Source organism: Mesocricetus auratus, unplaced genomic scaffold (genome assembly GCF_017639785.1).
Source record: "Mesocricetus auratus isolate SY011 unplaced genomic scaffold, BCM_Maur_2.0 Super-Scaffold_100010, whole genome shotgun sequence".
Classification (NCBI taxonomy): Eukaryota; Metazoa; Chordata; class Mammalia; order Rodentia; family Cricetidae; genus Mesocricetus; species Mesocricetus auratus.
In genome coordinates, this window is record NW_024429194.1 from 82963333 (window position 1) to 82988047 (window position 24715).

At 51.5% G+C, this 24715-nt stretch overlaps 2 protein-coding genes across 5 annotated transcripts in view; one reads left to right on the top strand and one right to left on the bottom strand.

Annotated features, from left to right (window-relative positions):
- Nucleotides 1-293: 293 nt before the first annotated feature.
- Csdc2 (cold shock domain containing C2) lies at nucleotides 294-12542 on the bottom strand. 2 transcript variants are annotated; one of them, XM_013111340.3, is made up of 5 exons: nucleotides 12346-12542; nucleotides 10842-10958; nucleotides 3781-4076; nucleotides 2381-2503; nucleotides 294-2080 (listed from the first exon to the last, which is right to left on the bottom strand). In XM_013111340.3, the coding sequence occupies exons 3-5, from the start codon at nucleotides 3951-3953 to the stop codon at nucleotides 1918-1920; spliced, it is 459 nt and encodes a 152-aa protein (XP_012966794.1). In that variant the 5' UTR covers nucleotides 3954-4076; nucleotides 10842-10958; nucleotides 12346-12542; the 3' UTR covers nucleotides 294-1917. The 2 variants fall into 2 exon arrangements, with proteins under 2 accessions (XP_012966794.1, XP_005067081.1); XM_005067024.4 differs by lacking the exon at nucleotides 10842-10958.
- A 199-nt stretch (nucleotides 12543-12741) lies between these two features.
- Nucleotides 12742-24715, top strand: part of Polr3h (RNA polymerase III subunit H) — a 21488-nt gene continuing 9514 nt past the window's right edge. Inside the window, exons 1-2 of one of the 3 annotated variants that reach the window (XM_040752740.1) lie at nucleotides 12742-12760; nucleotides 24209-24332. In XM_040752740.1, coding sequence (XP_040608674.1) covers nucleotides 24222-24332 — 111 coding nt within the window. In that variant the 5' untranslated portion in view covers nucleotides 12742-12760; nucleotides 24209-24221. Of the gene's footprint in view, nucleotides 12761-23839; nucleotides 23960-24192; nucleotides 24333-24715 lie in introns of those variants that run through there. The other 2 variants (XM_013111335.3, XM_005067022.4) reach the window with 2 other exon arrangements.

Here is a 24715-nt window from a genome sequence, read left to right on the forward strand (position 1 = left end):
AAAAGAGGTTTGACCCCAGAGGGAGGCATGTGAGTTATGCTGCGGAACCTGCTGGCCACAACTGGCAAGGGGAAGAGTGCCCAGAAGGGGCACTACTCAAAGGACTGTCACAGATTAAAGTTCCCAAGACAAGGTGTGTTAGATGTGTTCCTGTCACATGCTCTTCGGTCAGACAAAGCAGCTTGCCCCAGGAGGTCTTTGGCCCATTGAAGCCCCAAACGTCGCCAGCATGCTGTGTCCTTCCTCAGCCCCTTCTCCAAGGATTCTCACAGACAGGCCACTCAGAGGCAGGGTGGGTCACAGTTGAGTTTATTGCCAGTGTCAGGAGGGGATGGGTAATCCGTGGCTGAGGACTCTGTACTGCAGGGCCTGAGAGTAGAGAGGAGGCCTGATGCCCTCTGCCACTCAGCCTCAAAATGATGCCTGAAGAGGGCCTGCTCACAGGAGGGAGGCCTGGGTGGCCCTGGGATCCACCTGTACCAACCAGTTCCCTGTCAAGGATATGCTTGTCTGTCACCCAGTGCTGGGTGACAGGCATATTGGAGATTTGAACTCAGGTCCTCAAGCTGATAGAGGACAGTTCTTCAAGGACAGGCCTTGCTGGAGAAGCCTAGTTCACAGTGGGGTGTCAGATAGGTAGGTCTTTTCCAGTGTGAGGGACTAGCCAACATTTTTTAGCAGTTCTAGGCTGCTGACTTCTGTGCAATAGGTTCTGGGACAAAGTGGGTACAAACACCCCAAATGACTCTACCCTGTGGTCCCGAACACCTACAAGGTCACCTAGACAATCACTGACCCCTTCATCCTGATCGTCTGAGCCCACATTTTACTTGAAGATTGGGTCTCAAAAGGGTCACTGTTGGGCAGGTCCTTCTGTGATCCCACTTTCTAGAAGGGATGCCTCTTAGCCCCAGAGGGACTCCAGGTAAGAGGGACAGTCACACTCGAGGGATGGACAAGATAAGAGCCACCTCAACTACTGCCCTGTCAGGGATCTGTAGGAGCCATTTTAATGCTTTGGGAAGAGGGTCTAATTTGGGGAGGGGGACAAGGCCAGTGGTCTCCCTGGCTGGGGACCATTCTAAGTGCCTGGACCTGGCCTTGCCTGAGGAGACATGTCAGTTGCATCCTCAGCCGCTGTCACGGCCAGCACTGGGCGGGGCATTCAGGGTTTGTGCATCATGATGGCAGAGACGGTTCTGTCCCAGCTGGAGGAAAACATGTCCCTACCTCACCGTGGGGAGGGATGAGCTTGGCTCCCCCGCTCGGGAAGGAACCCAGGCCCCTGGGGTTCAAAAGAGCCTCTGCTGGCTGAGGAGAGAGGACCGGTCAACACAACAGGAGCACCCACGTTCCTTCCTGCTCAGCTCTGTTCTCTCAAGGGCACCAGAAGGGTGGGGTCAGGAAGATGAGCCAGGTTATGGCAGGGGCTGGCCATGAACCTCCATGTTTTGCCCACTTCCTAAAGTTGGAGGCCCCTACAAAGCACTCAGGAGTCTGTAGCGGACACCCGGGTCTAGCACAGGAGACAGGAGCACAGGCAGACAGGGCTAGGTTCTGGGCCGAGTGGGTGTGAGGACAGCAGTGAGGAGTGGGTTCACGGGAGAAGGGCCTCCCTGGGCTTCTCAAGAACACGACGCAGGCCCACAGAGACTTAGGACATAGGTAGGTGGGCAAGAGGGCAAGAAGGTCCTGTGTTTCCATGGCAGGGCTGGAGGAGAGTCAGGCGGTGGCTGCACTCCACCCGACCCTGGCCGGATCACGCAAGTCACGGGTCACAGGTGGGCAGAAGCACGCATTCACGGCCACGAGCACAGACAGACAGACAAACGGGCACGCCCAAGGGCTGGTCAGCGGCGCAGTGGGAGCACAGAGCTGGCCGCTGCCTGCCTCTTCGTGGGGGCGTCCCCCACCTGTCTAGGACCCCACAACCTGGCCAGACCATGTCTCGTGTGGAGTATGGGGGGCCAACTGGGTGAGCACCACCTCTACGGCCTGAAACTTCTGGTTCTTGGGTGGGATGGGACACATCTTGTAGGTGACCTCATCGCCTTCCACGGGGACATACTCCCCCTCGATGCTGGTGGACAGAAGGGGGAGGATCAGGGCGACGGCAGGCCAGTCCCCGGAGAGCACTGTGGCCCTAGCCTCCCTGAGACTCCCTCCCTGTGTGGGGACCGAGAAGCAGGTCTGGCTCTAAGGACCCCCATGATCTTAGCATAGGACCCCACGCCTCAGCAGTGATCACCAGGGCTCTGGGGACTAACTGACCCAGCACTCCTCAGAGCAGGGGTAGCCCGCGGGAACGCCCACCTCAGCAGCTAGGGGAGGTGGACACTTGTGCAGGGCCCGGCCAGAAACAGGGAAGGGGGGGACTCACTCAGAAACATGCACGAAGATGTCCTCAGAGCCATTCTCAGGGGTGATGAAACCGTGACCTTGTGAGCGTGAGAACTGCTTACAGACGCCCTTGAACACCGGGCCAGCCGAGGCTCTAGCTGTCCTGGGGAGAGGGTAGGAGGGCTGGAGCTGTGGCCTGGAGAGCCCACCCGCTTTTGGACCCCCAACAATACTGCCATTGGGCAGATAACAAAGATTGGGGCCCCGAGCAGGGCAATGGCCTGCCCAGTGTCTCAGTGTAGTAGGACAAGGGCACCTCCTGGCCCCTTGTCAGTATCCCTCTAAACAGCACCCTCCATCCAGATGTTTAGGCTTAAATGGCTTCCACTTGAAAGATTTGTGAGTGAAACTAGGGGTGTAGCTCAGTTTGCCTTCCATGGGTAAGGCTCACGTTCCATCCTCAGAACTGTTTTTTTTTTTTTTTTTTTTTTTTTGGTTTTTCGAGACAGGGTTTCTCTGTATTGTTTTGGGGGCTGTCCTGGAACTCACTCTCTGTAGACCAGGCTGGTCTCGAACTCACAGAGATCCTCCTGCCTCTGCCTTCTGAGTGCTGGGATTAAAGGCGTGAGCCACCACTACCCGGCTAAATTAATTTTTAAAAATCTAAAACTAAGAGGCACCTCACCATCTCTCATGGTAGCTCTAGGACCACCCGTCACTACGTTTCATACGTGTCTGCTGTGTCCTTGGGTCACACGTAGGACAATGCATGCTTGCTATGCAGAGTAGTAGTGATAATAAAGGCTTGCAGCCAGGCACAGCAGTACATGCCTGAGCCCCACCATTCATAAATCTGGTTTGAGACAATCAGCACTACTTCAAAACCCTGTCTCAAAAAAATCAGCCATGAAGACGGGAGTTGGCGCACGCCTTTAATCCCAGCACTCGGGAAGCTGAAGCAGGCGGATCTCTGTGAGTTTGAGACCAGCCTGGTCTACAAGGAAAAAAAAACCCAGCTCAGTGGGTAATGCAGTTGTTGCCAAGACCGAACACCTGAGTCTGAACCCCAGAACCCACTCCTGACAAGTTGTTTTCTGACCTACACACACACACACACACACACAAAGGCTGTAACAGGTACACACACTGTCTAGGTTATGTATCTCGAGTCTCTTCCTTCTTCACCTGAAGCATCTTCAAACTCAGCTAGGATGTCCTAATTAACCACACCCCAGGCTAAGTCCTTACCTAGTATCCAAACCCCTGCGAGTTGTAGACTTATCTTACTTATCCCTTAGGTTCTGGTGAGAGCTCTGTAACTGGAATGAAGGGACACTGACTGAAGTCACTGGAAGGTCGCACAGCTTCCTGGGAGGACAGGCAGGCTTGGCCCTGGCCTGGAGAAAGTTTGTGGGACTGAGGGGAGGGGAAGGTACTCACGCTGAGTATGTCCTGGTCCTTTTGGTAGGCAGAGGGCTGGGCAGGTCCCGAGGCGCGATACCACCACCACGTTCCCAGATCCTACTGCCCTCCCTGTGGAAGGGGAAGGTGGGCCAGACGGGGGACTTGGGGGAGTGGAGAGGTGGCACCACTGGAGGTGGCTCTGACGTCATGGTGGCGCCAGCGCGAGAGCCTGGTGGGCTCCGGGGCACAGGGGCTGGTGAAGGACTCTGGGGTCCCTTCGGGCAGGGCCCAGCCTTGCCCTGCTCAGTGGCTTCGCCAGCTGTGGACTCCGTCTGTAAGAGAAGAGAAACACGATGAAAGGAAGCGGGAACAGCTCTGGGTGCCGGGCACAAGCTGAGAGCGCTGTTGAGGCTAGCGGCTCCCAAAGGCACCCACAGCCCCACCCTGCCTCGGTACCCTCGCCTGGAAGACAAAATAAACACGCGGATCAGTGCATCTGTGTAATAGTCCTGACACACACAGGCAGCAGCAGAAGGACTAGAAGTTCACAGTTGTCCTGGATTCCACAGTAAGTTTGAAGCTAGCCTGGTCTATATGGGACCCTGTGTCACAACAGCAACAAAAAGAAAAGCAGGACCTGCTTTAGAATCCCTAAATTCAGCTGGCTGTGGTGGCGCACACCTTTCATCCCAGCACTCGGGAGGCAGAGGCAGGCGGATCGCTGTGAGTTCGAGACCAGCCTGGTCTACAAAGGGAGTTCAGGACAGCCAGAGATACGCAAAGAAACCCTGTCTCAGAAAACTAAACAAAACAAAAAAGAACCGTAAGTTCTTCCAGCTTGCAGAGGTCTGGAGATGGGACATGCGGTGGCCAAGATTTGGCATAAATGTTAGTGGTTTCAAATTCACACACAGCTCTGGGTTCAGATTTTAAACCTAAGATTTGGCGACCTCCCCGCAGTGTCCACCTGACTGACTGGTCTCAGGCAGTTCTCTTGACCCTTGATGCCATTTCCTGCTCTGCATTGTGGGTAGGGTTGGCTCCTGTTTTGTAGGCAGGTTACGCTGAGGCCCAAACGCCATTCAATACGCCCAAAAACAGCAGCAGCGAGCACATGGTGAACTCTTGGGAATGTGGTCTATTTTTCATTAGCCCAGTTTCTGCCTCTCCAAATGAGGCTGAAGGGCTGGGGATGTGGGGAGGGCACTTAACTTAGCATGCTCAAATTGCTGGGGTTGATCCTCACCCAGCAGGGTGGGGTGGGGTAAGGGAACAGCCCAGAGCCCACAAGAGACTGGTAATTGCCTAGGGTCATTGCGTGGGCCAGTGCTGCTATTGAAAAAGCATTTTTGTAAGTTATTTCATTGTCCTCCATTGTGATATTTTAGGGCCTTGAAGATCTTGGGAAAAACATACCAGTTTTTTTTTTTTTTGGTTTTTACGAGACAGGGTTTCTCTGTATAAAACATACCAGTATTAAGGAAAAGGCTGTAACTCCTCTCATGCCCCACCCATTCTCCCTCAAAAGCTTAGGTGTCATGGAGCCTAAGAGAAGCCACTGTAGCGACTGGGGAGAGACGGGTGGCCTGCAGGTCTCCCAGGAGACCTCCAGTGCTGCTACTGCTAGCTGCTGACCCTGGGACTCGGTTTCTCATCTGTGCAATGTGACTGACAGACCCTCCTCCTCTCCCCGGTCATCCTGAGTCTTGGTTGAGGCCCTTCCTTAACTATAGTTAGAAAGAAAGGAACAGGGGAAAGCCCCCACCTCCCAGCCCTTTACTCCTCCACCGCATGTCATTACATTGTCACCAAGCTGCGTCTGTAGCTCTTCTGCCGGCTTGTTTGTTTGTTTGTTTGTTTTTCGAGACAGGGTTTCTCTGTGTAGTCCTGGCTGTCCTGGAGCTCGCTCTGTAGACCAGGCTGGCCTCGAACTCAGAGATCTGCCTGCCTCTGCCTCCCTGGTGCTGGGATCAAAGGCGTCCACTACCACTGCCCGCTAACTGAGATCTTCACCTTCCCCCTCCCCAGTAAGGGCTCAGACACTGAGATATCTCCCCAAGGACCCCACCCCCCTTTTCTGCAATGCTGGGAAATGCTTTCCCAAAACAAACAGACACAAATGAACAACCCACCCCCACCCTAACCAGAAGGTCAGGCGAGCCATGGAGACTCACACCGGTAATCCTAGCGCTCCTGAGGCTGGGATAGGAGTTCCAGAAGGCTGCAAATTCAAGGCTGGTCTGGGCTACAGAGTAAGATCCTGTCCCAAACAAAACTCAAAAAAAAGAAAAAAGAGAGGAAGAGAGGAAGAGAGAGAGAAGGGAGGGGCAGGGGGGAAACTTGTGGCTTTAAGTAAAGAACATTTAATGCTTTTGCCGAGGACCCCAGATTATGTTCCCAGCATCCACACGGTGGCTCAAAAACTATCTGTAACTCCAGATCCCGGGGATCTGATGCCCTTTTCTGTTTTTTTGTTTGTTTGTTTTTTTTGTTTTTTTGGTTTTTTGTTTTTTTGGTTTTTCGAGACAGGGTTTCTCTGTGGCTTTGGAGGCTGTCCTGGAACTCACTTTGTAGACCAGGATGGCCTCGAACTCACAGAGATCCACCTGCCTCTGCCTCCTGAGTGCTGGGATTAAAGGCGTGTGCCACCAACGCCCGGCCCTCTTCTGGTTTTGACAGGTACTTCATGCGCTCTGTAGGGTGAGCAGGCAGTCTACCAGCCATAGGTAGAGCCAGGCCCTAGGCAGGCATGAAACACGGCTTCCTGTTACACAAATGACCCTTGAGAACACCACAGAAGAGGCGGTTACAAAATCACGCATCGGTGGATTTGCCGTCGGGGGAGGAGGGTGTGGGGTGACTAGCATTTCTTCTAGGGCACTGACTACTAAAAAGCCTTTATTCGGTGAGTACTGAAGTGACAGTCGGTGAATCCACTGAGGTTCGTGTTTTGTTTTTATTTGTTTGTTTTTGTTTTTGTTTCCCTGATGCTGGGCATGGTTGCCAACTAGGCAAGCTCTGTAACACTCGGAGCTCCACCCCGATTCCAAACAAACAAACTGCACAATAAAGTTGTTGCCAAAGATAAGGCAGGCACCAAAGTCCCAGGGTCACTCAGGAGCCCTGGCCCCGGACCCTGGTCCCCCCTTGGTGAGGGAGACCGTAGTGGAGACATCCTTGCTTCCTCGGTGGGCACAGGGCCACTGAACCTCCCCACTACAGGGTCCTGAGACCTGGTGGTGAGCTGGGCGGCTGCAGCTAGCAATGGGGGCGTCAGTAGGGGATGAGAAGGGAGGAGCCACCGTGGTTACCAAGGAGATGCAGGGATGGCGGGGCTGCTCCACCAGCCGCTGCCGGTGAGAAAGGAAGGTCACGCTGCTTCCAGGGTGAGCTCTGGGAGCGACTCAGAGGCGGCAGCAGGTGGCGGGGCGGGGCTCGGGAGCATCAGAAAGAGCAGGCCTTCCCAGGGCTCTACAGAGGGCGGCTTCCACATCCGGATGCTTCTGCAGGGCCGGGCCTCATCCACCCAGGTAGGGAGCTGAATGGGACAGGCCCTCCCTCCTCAGCGGCTCTTCTGAATTTGTGGGAGTGCTAGGCAAGTGCTGCACCTGGGGATTTAGTTCCTTACAGATAGGGCTGGTTGCTGACTGGGGCGCTAGACCAGTCCCCTATATTTCCCTACCCACCCCCTTTAGGATTGTTCCTCTGCTCCTGGTTGGCTTCCTTGTCTCACAGCTCCTTTTCCTTGGTTTAATTCCTGCTGCATCACTTAAGGCTAGTGGTATTAGCCCATTTTACAGACAAGAAAACTGAGGCTCAGGTTAAATCAATCAAGGGCACAATGTCTGAGGCAGAATCTAAACTAGGGCTGACTGAATCCGGGGTTTCAAAGTGGTAAGTCATGACAGACATTCGGTGTATATGTGTATGTTTATGTGTATGTGTGGGTTTCGCATGATGTGTGTGCGTGGGTGTGAAGGCCACAGGTTCATGTTGAGTGTCTTCCTCATTTGCTCTCCGCTCTTTTGTCAAAGCAAAGTGTTGTTCTCTTAGCCCAGAGCTCACCTATAGGGATCCCCCTGCCTCTGCCTCCCGTGCTGGGTTACAGAGGTCCTCTGAGGGGCTTGGCCTTTTGCACAGGTGTGGGGGTCACACTCAGGCTGCCCTGCTTCCATAGCTGTTACTTTACTCACCGAGTTGCCCCCAGACCCCCTTTTGCCTTTTTTCTGTGGAGCTGAGGAGGCTTAGAGTCTCACTATTCCAGTTGGCCTAGAACTTCCTATGTAATCCAAACTGGACTAGAATTTACAGTCCTTCTGCCTCAGCCTCCCATATCTTGGGATTATAGCAGCGGTGGCGCGCGCCTTTAATCCCAGCACTCAGGAGGCAGAGGCAGGTGGATCTCTGTGAGTTCAAGGCCACCCTGGTCTACAGAGTTCCAGTACAGCCAGGGATATTCAGAGAAACCATGTCTTGAACCCCCCCAAAAGATTTATTTTATTTGTCCAGGCGGTGGTGATGCACACCTTTAATCCCAATAACCTTGAGGCAGAGGCAGTCGGATCTCTACGAATTTAAGGCCAGCCTGATCTACAGAGTGAGTTCCAGAACAGCTAGGGCTGTTACACAGAGAAACTCTGTCTCAAAAACAAAACAAAAACAACCCATAAGTAAAATAAATATTTTAAAATTAGTTTATTCAATTTGACTGTACGTGTTAATATGCACACATGTGGGCAGTACCCACAAAGGCCAGAAGAGGGCATCAGATTCCGTGGTGTTAGAGTTACAGGTGATTGTAAGCCACCTGCTGGGCTGGGTGCTTTTAATGGATGAACCACTGCTCTAGCTCCTGAACACGCAGTCGCGTGATCAAGGATGCACTTTGGACCCTCTGCCTCTCCTCTGAGTACTGGGATTGCAGACTTGAGCAATGATACCCTGGTTTTCTGTTGATTGTCAGGGCTCTACCCTTTCCCAGACCAGAACAGCCCTGCGACACCTAGAGAGCCCAGGGAGAGGAGAAGATGTAGAGCCAGCATCCAGAATATTGATGCGGGGAAGGACAAGCGGCCCAAGGCTTTCGTTGTTTAGATACCAGCACGCTGTGCAAAGAGACTTTTGGGTTGCTTTTTGTTTGTTGTTTTGTTTCTCCTTGGGGCACAGGAAGTAACCAAGTCTAGCCTGGAACTCCAATCCTCTTGCCTCTGCCGCCTGGATCCTGGATTATTATAGGTCTCACACCACACCAGTCTATGTGGTACTGGGATAGTGGGTGAGGTTCAGAACATGACTCACCATGAACAGGCACGGCCTTAGCTGTGCACAGAGGCCACCGGCCGGCTCGCCATTCCCTTCAGGGAAACCAGACTAACAGGCCGTTTCTGCAGTGGTGGGGTTAGGAGAGGCAAAGCCAAAACATCAGCGCTGTTTGGAGATAACCCAGGGTGCAATGCGGTGTGCCATGGGACCTTGGCACTCAGGACAAGTGAGTCAGCCCTGCGATAGCGGACCAGAGCCAGCTGGGGCTTGGCTCCGAGTCTCAGACTCTCCTCCTGAAAACTGGGGTTCAGTGTCTTGACCACGAGAACCCCCTTCAATGTGGCACCTCAGTGAAAGCCAGCGGCTCCACCATCAGCACTGAGGGACCGTCGCCCACTCTCTGTGTACCTAGACACATGAGCCATTGCCAGACCAGACGACTAATGAAGGCCAGTCTAGCTGTCTGAGGCTAAATACCCACATGGTCATCCCCAAGGAAGCAGTTCACACACACACACTCACACACACTCACACACATACTCACACACATACTCACACTCACACACACTCACACACATACTCACACACTCTCACACACACTCATTCACACTCACACACACACACTCACACACACACACTAAAACTGAGCAAGAGACACTAGGGCAATATACACAGGAGACAGCCTTGGCCATAAAGGGTCCCCATATAGTGTGGAATCTGAGACTTGCTGTCTAGCCCTCATTTGACAAGTCTCTCCCACCTTCTATCAATTTAGCCACCTGTCAGACTCTTGTCCCATTTGTGCCCCATAAGAAGCCTAAATAGTAATTACTACCAATGTACCCATTCTTCAGAGGAGTAAACGGAGGCCCAGAGGGGTGAAAAGGACTCACTGAAGACACCCAGCTGGCCCAGTAGCCCTCTTGAGCCCTAGACAGGCATGGAAATGGGGTGTGCAGCTGAGGCAAGGTAGAAAACCCTCAATTCCCTGGACAAAATCTCCCACCTTGGGCCTCCCCCGGAGAATGTTGTCTAGGCCAAATAAGAACCAGGGAGCCAGGATTTGGGGTTCTATTTCTGGTGCTGTGCTGACTCAGCCCATGACCTTGGGTGAATCACTCACCAACTCTTTGAGGCTTAAAAACAACTCCCCCAATAAAAGTGTTCCAGCCCGGGGTCCCCATTATGGGGTGCCACTGGGGAGGAATGGGTACCTCTGTTCAAAAACAGAAAGACAGGGAGCACCAGAGGGGTGGCGAAGGGCTGGCCGAGTGTCTCAGGCTCGTCTGTGCTGGGTCCTGGGAGGTGACAGAACCACCTTGGGACCACCTGCCTGCCCCTCCCCCAGCTTCTCAGCCACTCCTTAAAGACATCGGTGCCAAAAGCAGCCCTTGCAGCTGGGGGTGACCTAATTAAACCTGATTCCTTTCCTTCCTTCCACAGTGTGTGTGTGTGTGTGTGTGTGTGTGTGTGTGTGTGTGTGTGTAGCTGTCCCAGCCAATACTAAAAATTAATTATTTAAGTGACCCTTACTCACCTCCTGGTCACATGTCCAGCATCTCTGGGGCTGTTTTTCCTAAGGTTTTGGGCTTCTTTGGCATTAGTGGGGGAAGGGAAAGCCAGGATATCTCCTAGAGCCAAGTGCACAGACAAGCTCCACCTCTACCTGACTGGGTCCCCTGGAGAGAGGATCACACTGGCCAAAGCCACACATAGTGGCAGTGGGAATGCCCAGTGTGGTCTCTAAGTCCCCCGGGGTGTTAAGTCACCTCCTGCCCGGCCACTATCATTTGTGGGGGGATGTGTGCAGGCTGCACCCGATTTTACTCCCTCACCTTGCTGCAGATCACCCCCAAGCTGCTTGATCACAGGGCTCTGAGTCCCGGGCACCAAGCTTGTGACTAGTGGTTGTGACAGCCATCAGGTTCAGAGCACCCTCTGCTGGGTATCACCTGTAAAGAGTGGGTGCACTTAGGGTGGGTGGGGGCACTCTGCCTTTGGATGGGCTGGCAAATATCCCTACTCCACCATCTTCCCATCCCTGAGGGACCTCGAGGGCCGCAAGGGAGCCCTCTCCCTAGCCAATGAGCATCTTCAAATTTGGTCCAGCTGTCTGTCCCCGGGCTGGGACGGAATGGTGTGTTCTCCTGGGACCCTTTGCAGCCAGCTTGTGTGTTTTGAAGGTGGGGCCAGACAGACAAGGATTGAGAACAGATGCTTTGGGAAGGGACTTCAAGGCAATGAGGGGCAAGAATGGGAGGAGACACTCAGAATCTGGACGTTCACATCCAGAGACCTCTGGGATGGAGTCAGGGCTGGGAAAGGGCCCCTCCCACCGACCCCCACGAGAGGCCTGGAAATCTTCCTTCCCGGGGAAAGGCCCTGACTGGGTGGCATCCAGGCAACCCAGTGCCAGGCTGTCAGAAAGGGCACCCGCCCCCCACCAGGCCCACATCCTTCTCCATCCTTCTCCCCTCCCCCAGCCCAGTGGATGCAGCAGTTTCCACTCTGGATTTATTGTTGTTCTCACTCCTGTCCCCTCCGCCCTGGGAAGAGCCTGCAGCCTGGCAGGAACCTGCTGTCTCCTTGTGGGTGCCAGCATCGCCCCTCATCTCCACTCAGTCTCCTTGTGCCAGGGTCAGAGCACTCAGGGGCTTGATGCCAGCCAAGGGTGGCCCAGCAGGCCTGTCACCCCTGCCCTGCCCTACCGTGGGTTGTACCTAGGCAAAGGGGGATGTCAGAGCTAGCCTAGCAAGCCTGCAGGGGAGAGCAAGGACTAAGTGGGGTGACATAAAGGTGAAAATAGCATGAGCCATCCCTCCAGCCAGTTGACACAATTATCTCTGCCACACCAGGGAAAAACAGAGTGAGGAGACAGACAGCTGCTCTGGGACCCCTGCCTGCCCCAGGCAGTCCCTCTCCACCCTGGCCTCAATGCAGATTTCAGGGGCAAGATCCAGCGGCGCTCTGGACTGGCCCTTTAGGGTCTGGAAGGAGCCGAGGCTTTTCCTCGCCCAGTTCCCAGACTGGAGGCTGCAGCTTGGCAGGAAGCTGCTGTTGTCAGCCTCTCAACCCAGCGAGTCCCAGACACAGACGTTCACACGCACTGGGACCTGAGGGAGCCTCCACCTCGGCTTTTCTCGAGGGTCAAGGGGAGAGAAGGGAAGGGCGGTGGGCTCCACCGCATCTAGAGCATCCTCTAAGAGCTGGGGCTGGGCCAGCTCCGACCTTTCCTGCCTCACTCCACACAGCCTTTCTTGGTACCAACTGCCCTTGCCCCTGCCTCTGCCACAGTTTTCCATCACAGGCTTCCTTCAGGTCCCCCATGCTACCCCTTACCTCGCCCTGGCAGCGGGGGGGGGCCAGGCACTGCCTCCTGTAGTGGGCAGCGCCCTATCTCTGGACCGCGGAGCTGGCTGGCAAGGGTCAGGTCTGGATGCTGCACTCAGTGGCCTGTGTGCTGTGTGCTGTGCTGTGTGTGTGTGTGTGTGTGTGTGTGTGTGTGTGTGGTGTGCGGGAGGCACCTCGGCCCCTCACTCACTCATACACGCCTTCCCTCTGACGTCAGGGTATGTAGGAGGGAGGGACTGGGAAGGGAATTTGTACTCCCAGCTTAAAGGGACACTAGGCTCTCTCCTCTCTGGCCCGGACATCTCCTGAGCCAGGCCAGTGCTGGGTGAGTGGCTAAGCTGCATCGCTGCTTGGAGTTTTAATGCTTCCTGTTTTGGAAAGTGGCTTTTATTGCTGGACCAAGGTATAATTTGCCATGTCAGGGTAGCTGCTGGGGAACGAATGCAGGGGAGGAAGAGCTAGAGATGATGGCAGGCATTCCTGGTGACTGGGGAACCAATGGGGTGCAGGGGGTGATTGTGTGCATATGTTCATACTGGGAGGTCCTGCAGGGCAGGAGGGCGTAACCTGGAGAAGGAGGGAGGCCAGAGGAGAGAGGAGACCCTCTGGGAATAAGATGGGTTCCTGGGACTCCCAGATATCCCTCCTACCCACCCCTGCCTTCCAGTCTCAGACTGAAGCCAGGAGCTGCTGCTGAGTGCTGTCCCCTCTGGAGGATCTGAGATCTCCAAGTGAATGATGTGCTCACATTAGGTTCTTGGGAGGGGCTACTGAATCCAGTGGAAGAGAAATCTAAAAGAGTAATGACATCTCTCTGTTTCCTACACATACACCATACACACACACACCATACACACACCACACACACACACATGCACACACCACACACACACCACACAAACCATACTCACACACACCATACACACACCACACACACCATACACACACATACTCACACACCACACACACCATACACACACACACACACACACACACACACACACACACACATACACAGAGGTAGGGAGGCTCCAAGAAAAGAGGCCAGACTCAAGCAGATTCAGTCCGAGCAGTTTAGGTCTGGGGTCTCTCTTCAGACAATCCTGGATTTGGCTCTCAGCCCTCATGCAAAGCCTTTAGGACTCTATAGTCTTCCTTAAGAGGACAGCTACGCTGTTCGGGCGCTACTGTTTGGGGCTGAAGAGATGGCTCAGAGGTTAAGAGCACTGACTGTTCTTTCAGAGGTCCTGAGTTCAATTCCCGGCAACCACATGGTGGCTCACAACCACCTTGAATGAGATCTGGTGCCCTCCACTGGCATGCAGGCAGAAGACTGTATACACAACAAATAAATAAAATATTTAAAAAAAAAGAGGGGCCGGGCGTTGGTGGCGCATGCCTTTAATCCCAGCACTCGGGAGGCAGAGGCAGGCGGATCTCTGTGAGTTCGAGACCAGCCTGGACTACCAAGCAAGTTCCAGGACAGCCTCCAAAGCCACAGAGAAACCCTGTCTCGAAAAACCAAAGGAAAAAAAAAAAAAAAAGAGGCCAGCTACAGCTCAACTGTCTGTGAGCTCAGGGCCAGGCTGCAAGAGGCCTCCATAGAGGGGCTTCTCTGCCTCCTTCCCGTCACTTTTCCTCAACCTCAGCTCAGAAAGAAGTCTTCTCTATACTACTGAGTCACAAGGAGGGGCCCTGTGAGCTGGCACAAACCAGTAAGTCCCAGCTCTAGGGAGGGTGAGGCTGAAAGATTACAAGTTTGAGTCTACCCTGGGCTATCTTGAGAGACCCTATCTCAAGCAAATAAATGAACACACACACACACACACACACACACACACACACACACACACACACACGAATCAACATAGATGGTGGTGCGCATCTTCGATCCTGGCACTGAGGACTGCCATGAGCTTGAAGCCAGCCTAAACTCTATGATAAGAATCAGTGTCCCTCCCGCCAGACAGTGGTGGTGCATGCCTTTAAACTCAGCACTCAGGAGGCAGAGGCAGGCGATCTCTGTGAGTTCGAGGCCAGCCTGGTCTACAAGAGTTAGTTCTGGACAGCCTCCAAAGATACAGAGAAACTCTGCCTTGAAAAAACAACAACAAAAAAAAAACACCAAAAAAAAACAAAAAAACAAAAAACAAAAAAAAACAGGCGTTGGTGGCTCACACCTTTAATCTCAACACTCAGGAGGCAGGCGGATCTCTGTGAGTTCGAGGCCAGCCTGTTCTACAGAGCAAGTTCCAGGACAGCCTCCAAAACAATGCAGAGAAACCCTGATTGGAAAAACCAAAAAAAGAAAAGAAAAAAAAAAAAAGAATCAGTGTCCCTAAAAACAAAGCAACACCAAACAAACCAGGGCCCAGTATTTAGACGGCTTTTCCAGGGGACCTGTGTGGTTCCCAGCACCATGTAGGGCAGGTTACAGATGCCAGCTCCAGGGGGATCGAACGCACACATGGCACACACTCACATAGACATGCATACATACATACACATAAATAAAACTAATAAAAAACTCAAGCAGACAAATGAACCCTGGAATAAAGAGAAGGACAGGAAAGGTAAGAGAAACAAACCAGAAAGACTAGTGAGGTTAGCCACGGTGCACGGAGGTTCTGTGCCAGAAAGTGTGCTTTCCCCTTTCTGACACACTCAACAGCCTCACTTAGTTTTGTAGGCCTTATGTACTGGGTGTGGGGGGAGGGGTAGTCAGTAGGGGAGAATTTGCCTGTGTTAGTCACCTGGTTATAGGAGCGTGGGATGCAACACGTTGCACGCCACATGCCTAGAAATGACTGCTTTGTTGTTGTGGGTTTTTTGTTTGTTTGGTTTTGTTGGTTTTAGGCAGGGTCATACTAGAGAGCATTGTAGACCAGGCTGACCTCGAACTCACAGAGATCCACCTGCCTCTATCTCCCAAGCGCTGGGATTAAAGGTGTGCGCCATCATTGCCCAGCTCAGTCAGTCATGTCCATACAGGAGAGACTGAGGCTGATGCTGTAGCACTGACCCACAATGAAGTGTCTTCCTTTCTTTTTTTGGCCACTAGAGAGGGGCTGGAGAGATGGTTCAGTGGTTAAAAGCACTGGCTGCTCTTCCAGGGGTCCTGAGTTCAATTCCCAGACAAACCTGGTGCCTCACAACCATATATGCAGGCATATATGCAAACAGAGCACTCATATACATAAAATACATAAACAAACCTTAGAGAAACAGATTTTTGCTTCTTCTGGGACAGAGTCTGGCTGTGTAACCTGACAGCCCTCAAGCTTGTGACAGCCCTGCTTTAGCCTCCTGAGTGCTGGGGTTACAGGCATATGCACACGTGTGTGCTACTCGGTTCTTGCCTCACTGTTTTTGAGACAGGGTCTCCTGTATCTAGGCTAGGTTTGAACTTGCGATAGAGGATGATTGCAGACTCCAGAGCCTCCTGCTTCTATATCCCACAAGCTGGGGTTACAAGCATGTGGGGTACCATTCCCTACCTTTTCTCTTCTCTTCCCCCACTTTTCCTACTCCTCCTCCTTCTCTTCCTCCTCCTATCATGGGGCTTCATCGTCTTACAGCTCAGGGGTAACAGAGGGACAGAGCAGAGCCCTTGAGCTTATAGTAATCTTCTAAACACATTACCTTGTCCTCACAGAGGACGGTGAGGCTATGCTAGAAACCTGTAACTTTTCTCACCTGCCATCCATTTTCCCACTGGCTGGGACCTGCTTGGTATCACGTGGTAGAATGACCTGATTCTCCTCTCTCAACCCCAAGACCCTTAGCCTAATCTGGCCCAACAGAACCAGTGACCAGACCTGGATTGGAATATTGGTGCCCAAACCAGCTGTCTCTCCAGTGGCCTTGAACTGAGTGATGGATTCAGTGGAAGGGAGTGGCCACGGAGCATTTCTCTGAGCTCAGTGCCAGGAATGAAGGAGTCTTGCCTCAGCCTTGAAAGGAGTTGTGGAGAGAGGACCTCTGCTCAACTGGGCAGAAGGGTCCCTCAGCAGAGCAATAGGAAGGGATAGATATGGCAGGAAAAGTGAAGGGAGTCAGTATCGGGAGCTGAGACACAAGCTGGGGGCCACGGATCAAAGGCCGCTTCTGTGGAGGCTGGGATTCTGTCCTTTGCGGACCAGGGAACGGCCAGGGCCAAGGTCTTGGTCCCTCCCTTTGCATGCAATTTCCTTTCTGCCCTTGCCACTGGTAAACACAAGCTGGAGCTGCCAGGCAGCAGGGCACAGTGAATGAAGGAGGCTGGTCCTGGTTTGAAGTGTGTGGTGATTATCTCCCCACGCACAGAGAGGCACAGCTGTTCATTCAGGAAGTGAGCAGCACAGACACACCCACCCACCCACCAGCCGCTGAGTAACAAAGAAATCGTCTGCTTGCATCTAGGGGCTCTACGGGAAGGCTATTTTTGTGAACAGCTGAGCATTTAAAAAAACTCTTCTCCTCGAAAGCCTTCCTCACGATGGAGAAGCCTAGGAAGAGGTGGGCGGAGCCAAAACAGCATTACAGTCCTTTGGATCATACCTCACTCTAATTTCCTGCTGTAACCAAAGGATGGCACCAGCCTGGACCAGCGTGACATCCACTGACTTAACCCTTCAAGGCACACAGACCCTATGGTGTTCATATACCCAACAGATAGATGATAGGAACCTTGTTCACCCAGGTATAGTGGCTCATTCCTGTAATCCCAGCACTCAGGAAGGTGAGACAGGAGAATCGCTTGGAGTTTGAGTTCCAGGCCTGCCTGGGCTGCCTCAAATGAAAACAAACAAGAAACTTATCCAGTATCACATAGCTTATATTGGAACTGTTATTAAAATGTTCAGGGGGCTGGAGAGATGACTCAGTGGTTAAGAGAACTGGCTGCTCTTCTAGAGGTCCTCAATTCCTGTCACCTACATAGTGGCTCACAACTGTCTCCAACTGTAGTCCTATAAGATCCAATGCCAGCTGGGTGGTGGTGGTTCATGCCTTTATTTTATTTTTTGTTTTTTACGAGACAGGGTTTCTCTGTATTGTTTTCAAGGCTGTCGGTCCAGCCCAGCCTCGAACTCACAGCGATCCGCCTGCCTCTGCCTCCCGAGTGCTGGGATTAAAGGCGTGCGCTTTAATCCCAACACTGGGGAGGCAGATGGCAGCAGATCTCTGAGTTCGAGGAAAGCCTGGTCTACAGAACTAGTTCTAGGATAATCAAGGCTGAACAAAGAAACCCTGTCTCGAAAAACAAGCAAAAAGATCTAATGCCCTCTTCTGGTGTGCAGATGTATATGAAAACCAAACACCCATATACCTAAAGTAAATTAATCTTTAAAAATTGCAAGTTTCAAAAAGGCATGATGTGTATGCCTAGCATCCCAGCACTTGAGAAATAAGAGAATCGGGAGTTTGAGTGCACTCTGAACTACATAGTCATACTTTGTCTTGGAGGGAAAAAGAAGCACAGGTTCTGGCTCTGTTACATTCTTGTTCTTTCTGCTATACCACAGCACCTTTGCAGTGGCTTCTTATTCCCTGGGCACTCATCTCCTCTGCCATGGGACTCATCTCCAGCCTGTGCCAATATTTTTGCACAGTAAACTAGGATGATTCCTTTTCTCTCTCCTCCACCCCCAGCTAATCTCTGTCCCCACTAATCTAAGTACTGTTCTGTCAGACAAGCTCTTTTTCAGCACTTAAAGAAAAAGTATTGTGCCGGGCAGTGGTGGTGCATGCCTTTAATCCCAGCACTCCAGAGGCGGAGAGAGGGAGATCTCTGTGAGTTTGAAGCCAACCTGGTCTATAAAGTGAGTTCCAGGACAGTCAGGGCTGTAACACCAAGAAACCCAGTCTTGAAACCAAACAAACAAAAAAACAGGAAGAACGAAGGGAAGAAAGAAAGAAAGAGGGTATTGTATGCATTTATGTGTCTGTGCATGTGTTTTCATCGTGGCACATTCCAGGAGGTCAGAGGACAGTTTTGGGGAGTTGGTTCTCTTCTTTCAGTATGTGGGTCTTGGGAGCAAACTTAGGTCTTCAGGAAGGTGGCAAACTGTCCCATCCTGACTCTTTTCTAGGCTCTGGGGAATCCAGCCAACAAAGCTGGAACATGTCTTCACGGAGCTGACAGTTGAGTAGGGAGAAGGCAATAAAACAACCTAATAACCGAGGAGTGCTGTTGTGTTAGAAGGCAATAAATATTCCAGAGAACTAGTAAGCAGGAAGTGGAATAGGGAGTGGGGCTGCTGCTGGGTGGCTTGTGGTTTTAAAAGAGGTCAGGTAAGCCCCGCCTGGCTCCTCCCCAAGAGTGATGGTGCACTATGAGGTCCAGACAGGAAGACTGAGAGTTTATCACTGGTGCCGGTGATAAACCAGCCTGCCTCCATTTTAGGCTCAAACGCCATGGCCGTCTCAATGTTAAGGCTCATCCAAACCAGGCTCATTCCTGTTTGTGATTAACCCTGCGGCCTACCTGTAACCTCAACAACAAATGGTTCTGCATTGCCCATTGCAGGACACAGCAACCATGTCTTTGTGTCAAAAGGTTGTTATAACAGTCTCCAAAACAATACAGAGAAACTCGGTCTCGAAAAACCAAAAAAAATTATTTTTTTTGGTTTTAGTTTTTGGTTTCTCAAGATAAGGTTTCTCTGTGTTGCCCTGGCTGTCCTGGAACTCGCTCTGTAGTCCAGGCTGGCCTCAAATTCACAGAGATCCACCTGCCTCTGCCTCCCAGGTGCTGGAATTAAAGGTGTGCGCCATTAAAGCCTGGCTGAGCTTACTTTAATATAGTGCTTGCTTTACTTAAATTGGTCATGAGATTTGAGCCAGGGGTCTTGTAGACTGAGTCATTTGTATTTAGGCCTTGAACTCCTACTCACAAGCAATTCTCCTGAATCAGGGCCCAGAGTGGCTGAGACAACAGGCCTGTCCACGATTCCTGCATGTTTAGATTTAACAATAAACCTTGAATGTCATTCCACAACAATATCTCATCATTCTTTTCTGTGGCTTTACATTTTTCTTTTAAAAGATATATTATTTGTCTTTTCTTTTCTCCAATATTGTTTTTTTATCAAAGGACAGTCTGTCTTTTTAACATGAGGCCTCATGTTGCCCGGCTTGGCCTTGAACTTTTGATGCTCCTCCCTCATGCTCTCCAGTGCTGGGATTGTTAGTGTGCTCCAGTTTGTCCAGCTACAGAAGCCTTCGAAACGCGTTGTGTCATTAGTGCTGTTTTGCAGAGCAGTGTGGGGCACCCGGAACTTCACTGTCCTGGCTTCTACCACTGCCCTGTCCCTGTGCTGTGGCGTGGGAGCCCCCTGCCCTGGGCCTCCCTGTTAGACTCTCCTCACACCCAGATGAGTTCCCAGCTCTTTTCCCTTCACTCTTTTCCTCTAGGCAATCACAATTCTGCTGCCCTTTTGTTCATTCAAATGAGCCATGTTTTCAAGTCCTGGCCGTATGCCAGGCACTGATCTGGGCCCGGATGTTGTGGAGAGAAACCATACAATGGTCCTCTGCTGCTGAGGGGCTTGTAGACAGAACCATTTCTACTTAGTGAACCACAGTAATCCGTAGAGCAAGGGCAGAGAGTAAGGAGGCAGGATCTTTTCTTTTTTCTTTTTTTTTTTTAAAACCAACATGTAAACCAAAACTTTGGGCCAACAAGTTATTGACTGAATACCACAAAAGAGGACCTGGCCCTGAAACCCCGGGTTCTGAAGCCCAACAGCCTGTGCCCCACCCCCTGTCCCCCTCCCCCACCCGTTTTAGCTTCCCTTTCAGCCAATAGCTGAAGCCCTCGGGCGTCGGTTTTGCCCACTTCCGACCCTCAGTGCCTAAGGCCTCCGCCCCCAACTTTGCTGTCTCCTGTGGCCAGCCTGCCCCTCCTTCCCCCAAAGTCACACACAATCCTTTCTAGTCTTCCTGCCTCCCCTTCAGCCCTTCATATCCACCCAGCCCTGTGTATCTGTGCCATTCCCTGTGGTAACCAAAGGCACATGCGTACACACAACGTAAACGAAAGTGTAATTTTTAAATATTTAAAAAATTGGATGGGGTCAGCTAGGTGGTTCAGAAATTAAAAAGTCACCAACCCTTCAGTTCAATCCCCAAGCCCCACATTACAGAAGGAGAGAACCTATCCTGCAAGTTGTCCTTTGACCCTCCACATCTACACCATGGCATGTGTGTGTGTGTGTGTGTGTGCCCACTCACAAATGTAGTTTTAAAATTAAAGAAAAAGATAGTACAAAAGTAGTTGAGTTTGTTGTTATGTGTGTGTGATTCCAACTACTTAGAAGGTTGAGTTGGGCCGGGCGTTGGTGGCGCACGCCTTTAATCCCAGCACTCGGGAGGCAGAGGCAGGCGGATCTCTGTGAGTTCGAGACCAGCCTGATTTACAGAGCGAGTTCCAGGACAGCCTCCAAAGCCACAGAGAAACCCTGTCTCGAAAAAACCAAAAAAAAAAAAAAAAAAAAAAAAGAAGGTTGAGTTGGAAGGTGGTTTGAATCCAAAGTTGGAGACCAGCATGGGTGACATTGCAAGACCTCCTGCATATTTGATACTTACATTATGATTCGTGACAGTAACATAATTACAGTTTTGAAGTAGCAACACAATAATTGTATGGTTGAGGGTCCCCCCAGATAAAGGAACTGTATTAAAGAGTTGCAACATTGGGAAGGTTGAGAACCAGTGGGCTAGGAGCATCTGCACCTGCAAATCACTGAGACAAGTTTTAACAAATACTAAGAGCCCAATAAGAGTTTTCAGTTGGGGCTGGAGAGATGGCTCAGCAGTGGCTGCTGTAGCAGAGGACCAGGGTTCACTTCCCACCACCCACATGGCAGCTTACAATTTGCTCTAACTCTAGTTCTAGGTGATTAGAGGTTCTCTTCTGGCCGGGTAGTGGTGGCACACACCTTTAATCCCAGCACTCAGGAGGCAGAGGCAGGCGGATTTCTGTGAGTTCAAGACCAGCCTGATTTACAGAGCGAGTTCCAGAACAGCCTCCAAAGCCACAGAGAAACCCTGTCTCAAAACCCCCCTTCCAAAACAAACAAACAAAAAAGAGGTCCTCTTCTGGTACACTTACATATATGCAGGCAAAACACCTCATACACATACAAACTTAACACAAGCTACCTCTTGGTATAATAAAGATCATAGCTAGCTGCTTCTTACCTCCATGTCAGTCACCTGAAATATTTTGTTGTTGTTTTTTTCCTTTTTTAAATTTATTATGTTTACAATGTTCTGTCTGCATGTATCTCTCTAGGCCAGAAGAGGGCACCAGATCTCATTACAGATGGTTGTGAGCCACTATGTGATTGCTGGGAATTGAACTCAGGACCTCTGGAAGAGCAGCTAGTGTTCTTAGCCTCTGAGCCATCTCTCCAGCCCCCGAAATACTTTGTTTCTAAGCAGTGGGAAGGGACATTAGTGTCTTACACTTTTAAGGACACTTCTGTCACTAAGCTATACCTCCATCCCACAGCTCCAACACCAAAATAACTTATTTTATTTTATTATTACTATTGTTTGTTTTGTTTTCTTCTTCTTCTTCTTCTTCTTCTTCTTCTTCTTCTTCTTCTTCTTCTTCTTCTTCTTCTTCTTCTTCTTCTTCTTCTTCTTTTTTTTTTTTTGAGACAGGGTTTCTTTGTAACTTTGGAGCCTGTCCTGGAACTTACAGAGATCCACTTACCTCTTCCTCCAGGGTGCTGGGATTAAAGGCGTGCGCCACCAATGCCCAGGCTGCCTGGCCTTTTTTTATCTTCTTTTTCTCGTTTCCTTTTCCTTCCTCCTCCCCCCATTCCCCACCCAACTTCTATTCTTCTTTTTCAAGGAATGGTCTTTTTGTACCCAGGTTGGCTTTGAATTCACTATAGAGCTGATTTGAACTTCCGATTCCCCGTTCTTTACCTCCCAAGTTCTGGGATTACAGGTGTGTTTGCCGCCATGTGTGGCTCTCCAAAGTTATTTTATTTTGGGGGGAGATACTAAAACACAGGGTCTCATTTTGTAACTCAGGTTGGCCTTGAATTTGCGATAATTATTCCGTCTTACCTCTCTAGTGTTGGTATCACAAGCTTGAGAATATTCAGCTGCTTACTCACCCAGTGTGCTGAGTTTTTTGAGTAAATCAATGTTACACCACTTAAAATTTCTGTCATCCAGAAAGCTTCTGGTGATCTTTTTTTTTAAAACATTTTATTTATTTATTGTATATACAGTCTTCTGCCTACATGCCAGAAGAGGGCACCAGATCTCATTCAAGGTGGTTGTGAGTCACCATGTGGTTGCCGGGAATTGAACTCAGGACTTCTGGAAGAACAGTCAATGCTCTTAACCACTGAGCCATTGCTCCAGCCACCTCCCTTTTTAATTTTATTTATTTATTATTATTATTTATCTATTTTTGGTTTTTCGAGACAGGGTTTCCCTGTAGCTTTGGAGGCTGTCCTGGAACTCGCTCGGTAGACCAGGCTGGTTTCGAACTCACAGTGATCTGCCTGCCTCTGCCTCCCGAGTGCTGGGATTAAAGGCGTGCGCCACCAATGCCCGGCTATTTATTTATTATTAAGTATACAGTGTTCTGCCTGCACACCAGAAGAGGGCACCAGATCTTGTTACAGATGGTTGTGAGCCACCACGTGGTTGCTGGGAATTCAACTCAGGACCTCTGGAAGAGCAGCCAGTGCTCTTAACCTCTGAGCCATCTCTCCAGACCCTGGTGATCTTTTTTTTTTTTGGTTTTTCAAGACAGGGTTTCTCTGTATTGTTTTTGAGGCTGTCCTGGAAGTTGCCCTGTAGACCAGGCTGGCCTCGAACTCACAGAGATCCGCTTGCCTCTGCCTCCCGAGTGCTGGGATTAATGGCGTGCGCCACCAACGGCCGGCTGGTGATCTTTTCTTACCCAGTTATCTCGGGTACTGGTCTGGAGGATGGACATTTTTTTGTTGTTTGAGACAGGGTTTCTCCATGAAGACTAGGCTAACCTCAAACCCAGAGAGTCACCTGCCTGTGACTCTCGAGTGCTGGGATTAAAGTCGTGCGCCACCACGCGCGGCTATATGGACTGATTTTTTTTTTTTTTTTTTTTTTTTTTTTGGTTTTTCGAGACAGGGTTTCTCTGTGGCTTTGGAGGCTGTCCTGGAACTCGCTTGGTAGTCCAGGCTGGTCTCGAACTTACAGAGATCCGCCTGCCTCTGCCTCCCGAGTGCTGGGATTAAAGGCGTGTGCCACCAACGCCCGGCTTATATGGACTAATTTTGAGCGTGTTATATTTGTATTTTCAAAGCATTTCTCTGAGGTGCAAAGGAAAGATAACCAGGCCTGAAAGTGTTGTTGCCTAGCAACCAGAACTCCCCTAGGGACCTGAGGTTAGCCAGCTCAAAGAGGTCCCCTCCTTCTTCCCTCATTGGCTGGGGGCAGCAGGAGACCCCGCCCACCTCCTGGCCCCGCCCCTCGCAGGAGCCTGGCGTAGCTCCGTGCGGCTCCGGGGCGGGCAGAGACTTCTTATTGGTCAGTTCTCCGGAAGCTGAGGGATTCAGATTCGCGAGCGCTGGGCTGTGACTTCGGAGCCGCTGGGTGCGCGTGCATGGTGCGTGGCTGCCGCGCGTGGTGCGGGCAGAGCGGGGCGGGGTGGTCCCGGATCGAGGGAGTGCGTGGCTGGAGGGGCCGGTCCTCAGTTTTCTCCGGGGCAGAAGCGTGGTACCGCAAGCGGCACCCCAGTCTCTCCCGCGCGGCCCGGCCGCGGGCCTGGCTCGTCAGAGGCTGAGAGGGGACCGAGGCGCCCTGGGTCTCCCACCGCTCGCAGGCCCCGCTGCTTGACAGGCTCTCCGGTCCCCAGAGCCCGGCGCAGGATGTTCGTCCTGGTGGAGATGGTGGACACCGTGCGCATCCCTCCGTGGCAGTTTGAACGGAAGCTCAACGACTCCATAGCCGAGGAGCTGAACAAGAAATTGGCCAACAAGGTATTGGGCCCTCGAACTGGCGGCAGTGTCCAACACCCACCCCGCTGCTAGCCCGACTGTCGCCTGGTTCAGCTTTGGCCTTGCATGCTCAAGTAACATGTCAGGACCTCCTTTCCTTTTCTTCCTTCTGAACCAGACTTGGATGTTAGAGGTACCCAAAGGAGTTAATGGGCCGGGCGAGGTAGCGCACACCTGTAATCCCAGCTTCTTGGGTCGCTGAGACGTGTGACGATCGTGAGTTCGAGGCCAGCCTGAGCAACATAGTAAGCCCCCGTCTCAAACAAATTAAAGAGCATCGGGTGTTTGTTGAACAGTGCTTAAAGTCTCTTGGCTTTTGCGGGACTGTAGGTTCGAGTCTTATGGCCAGAAAACAAAACGGAGAG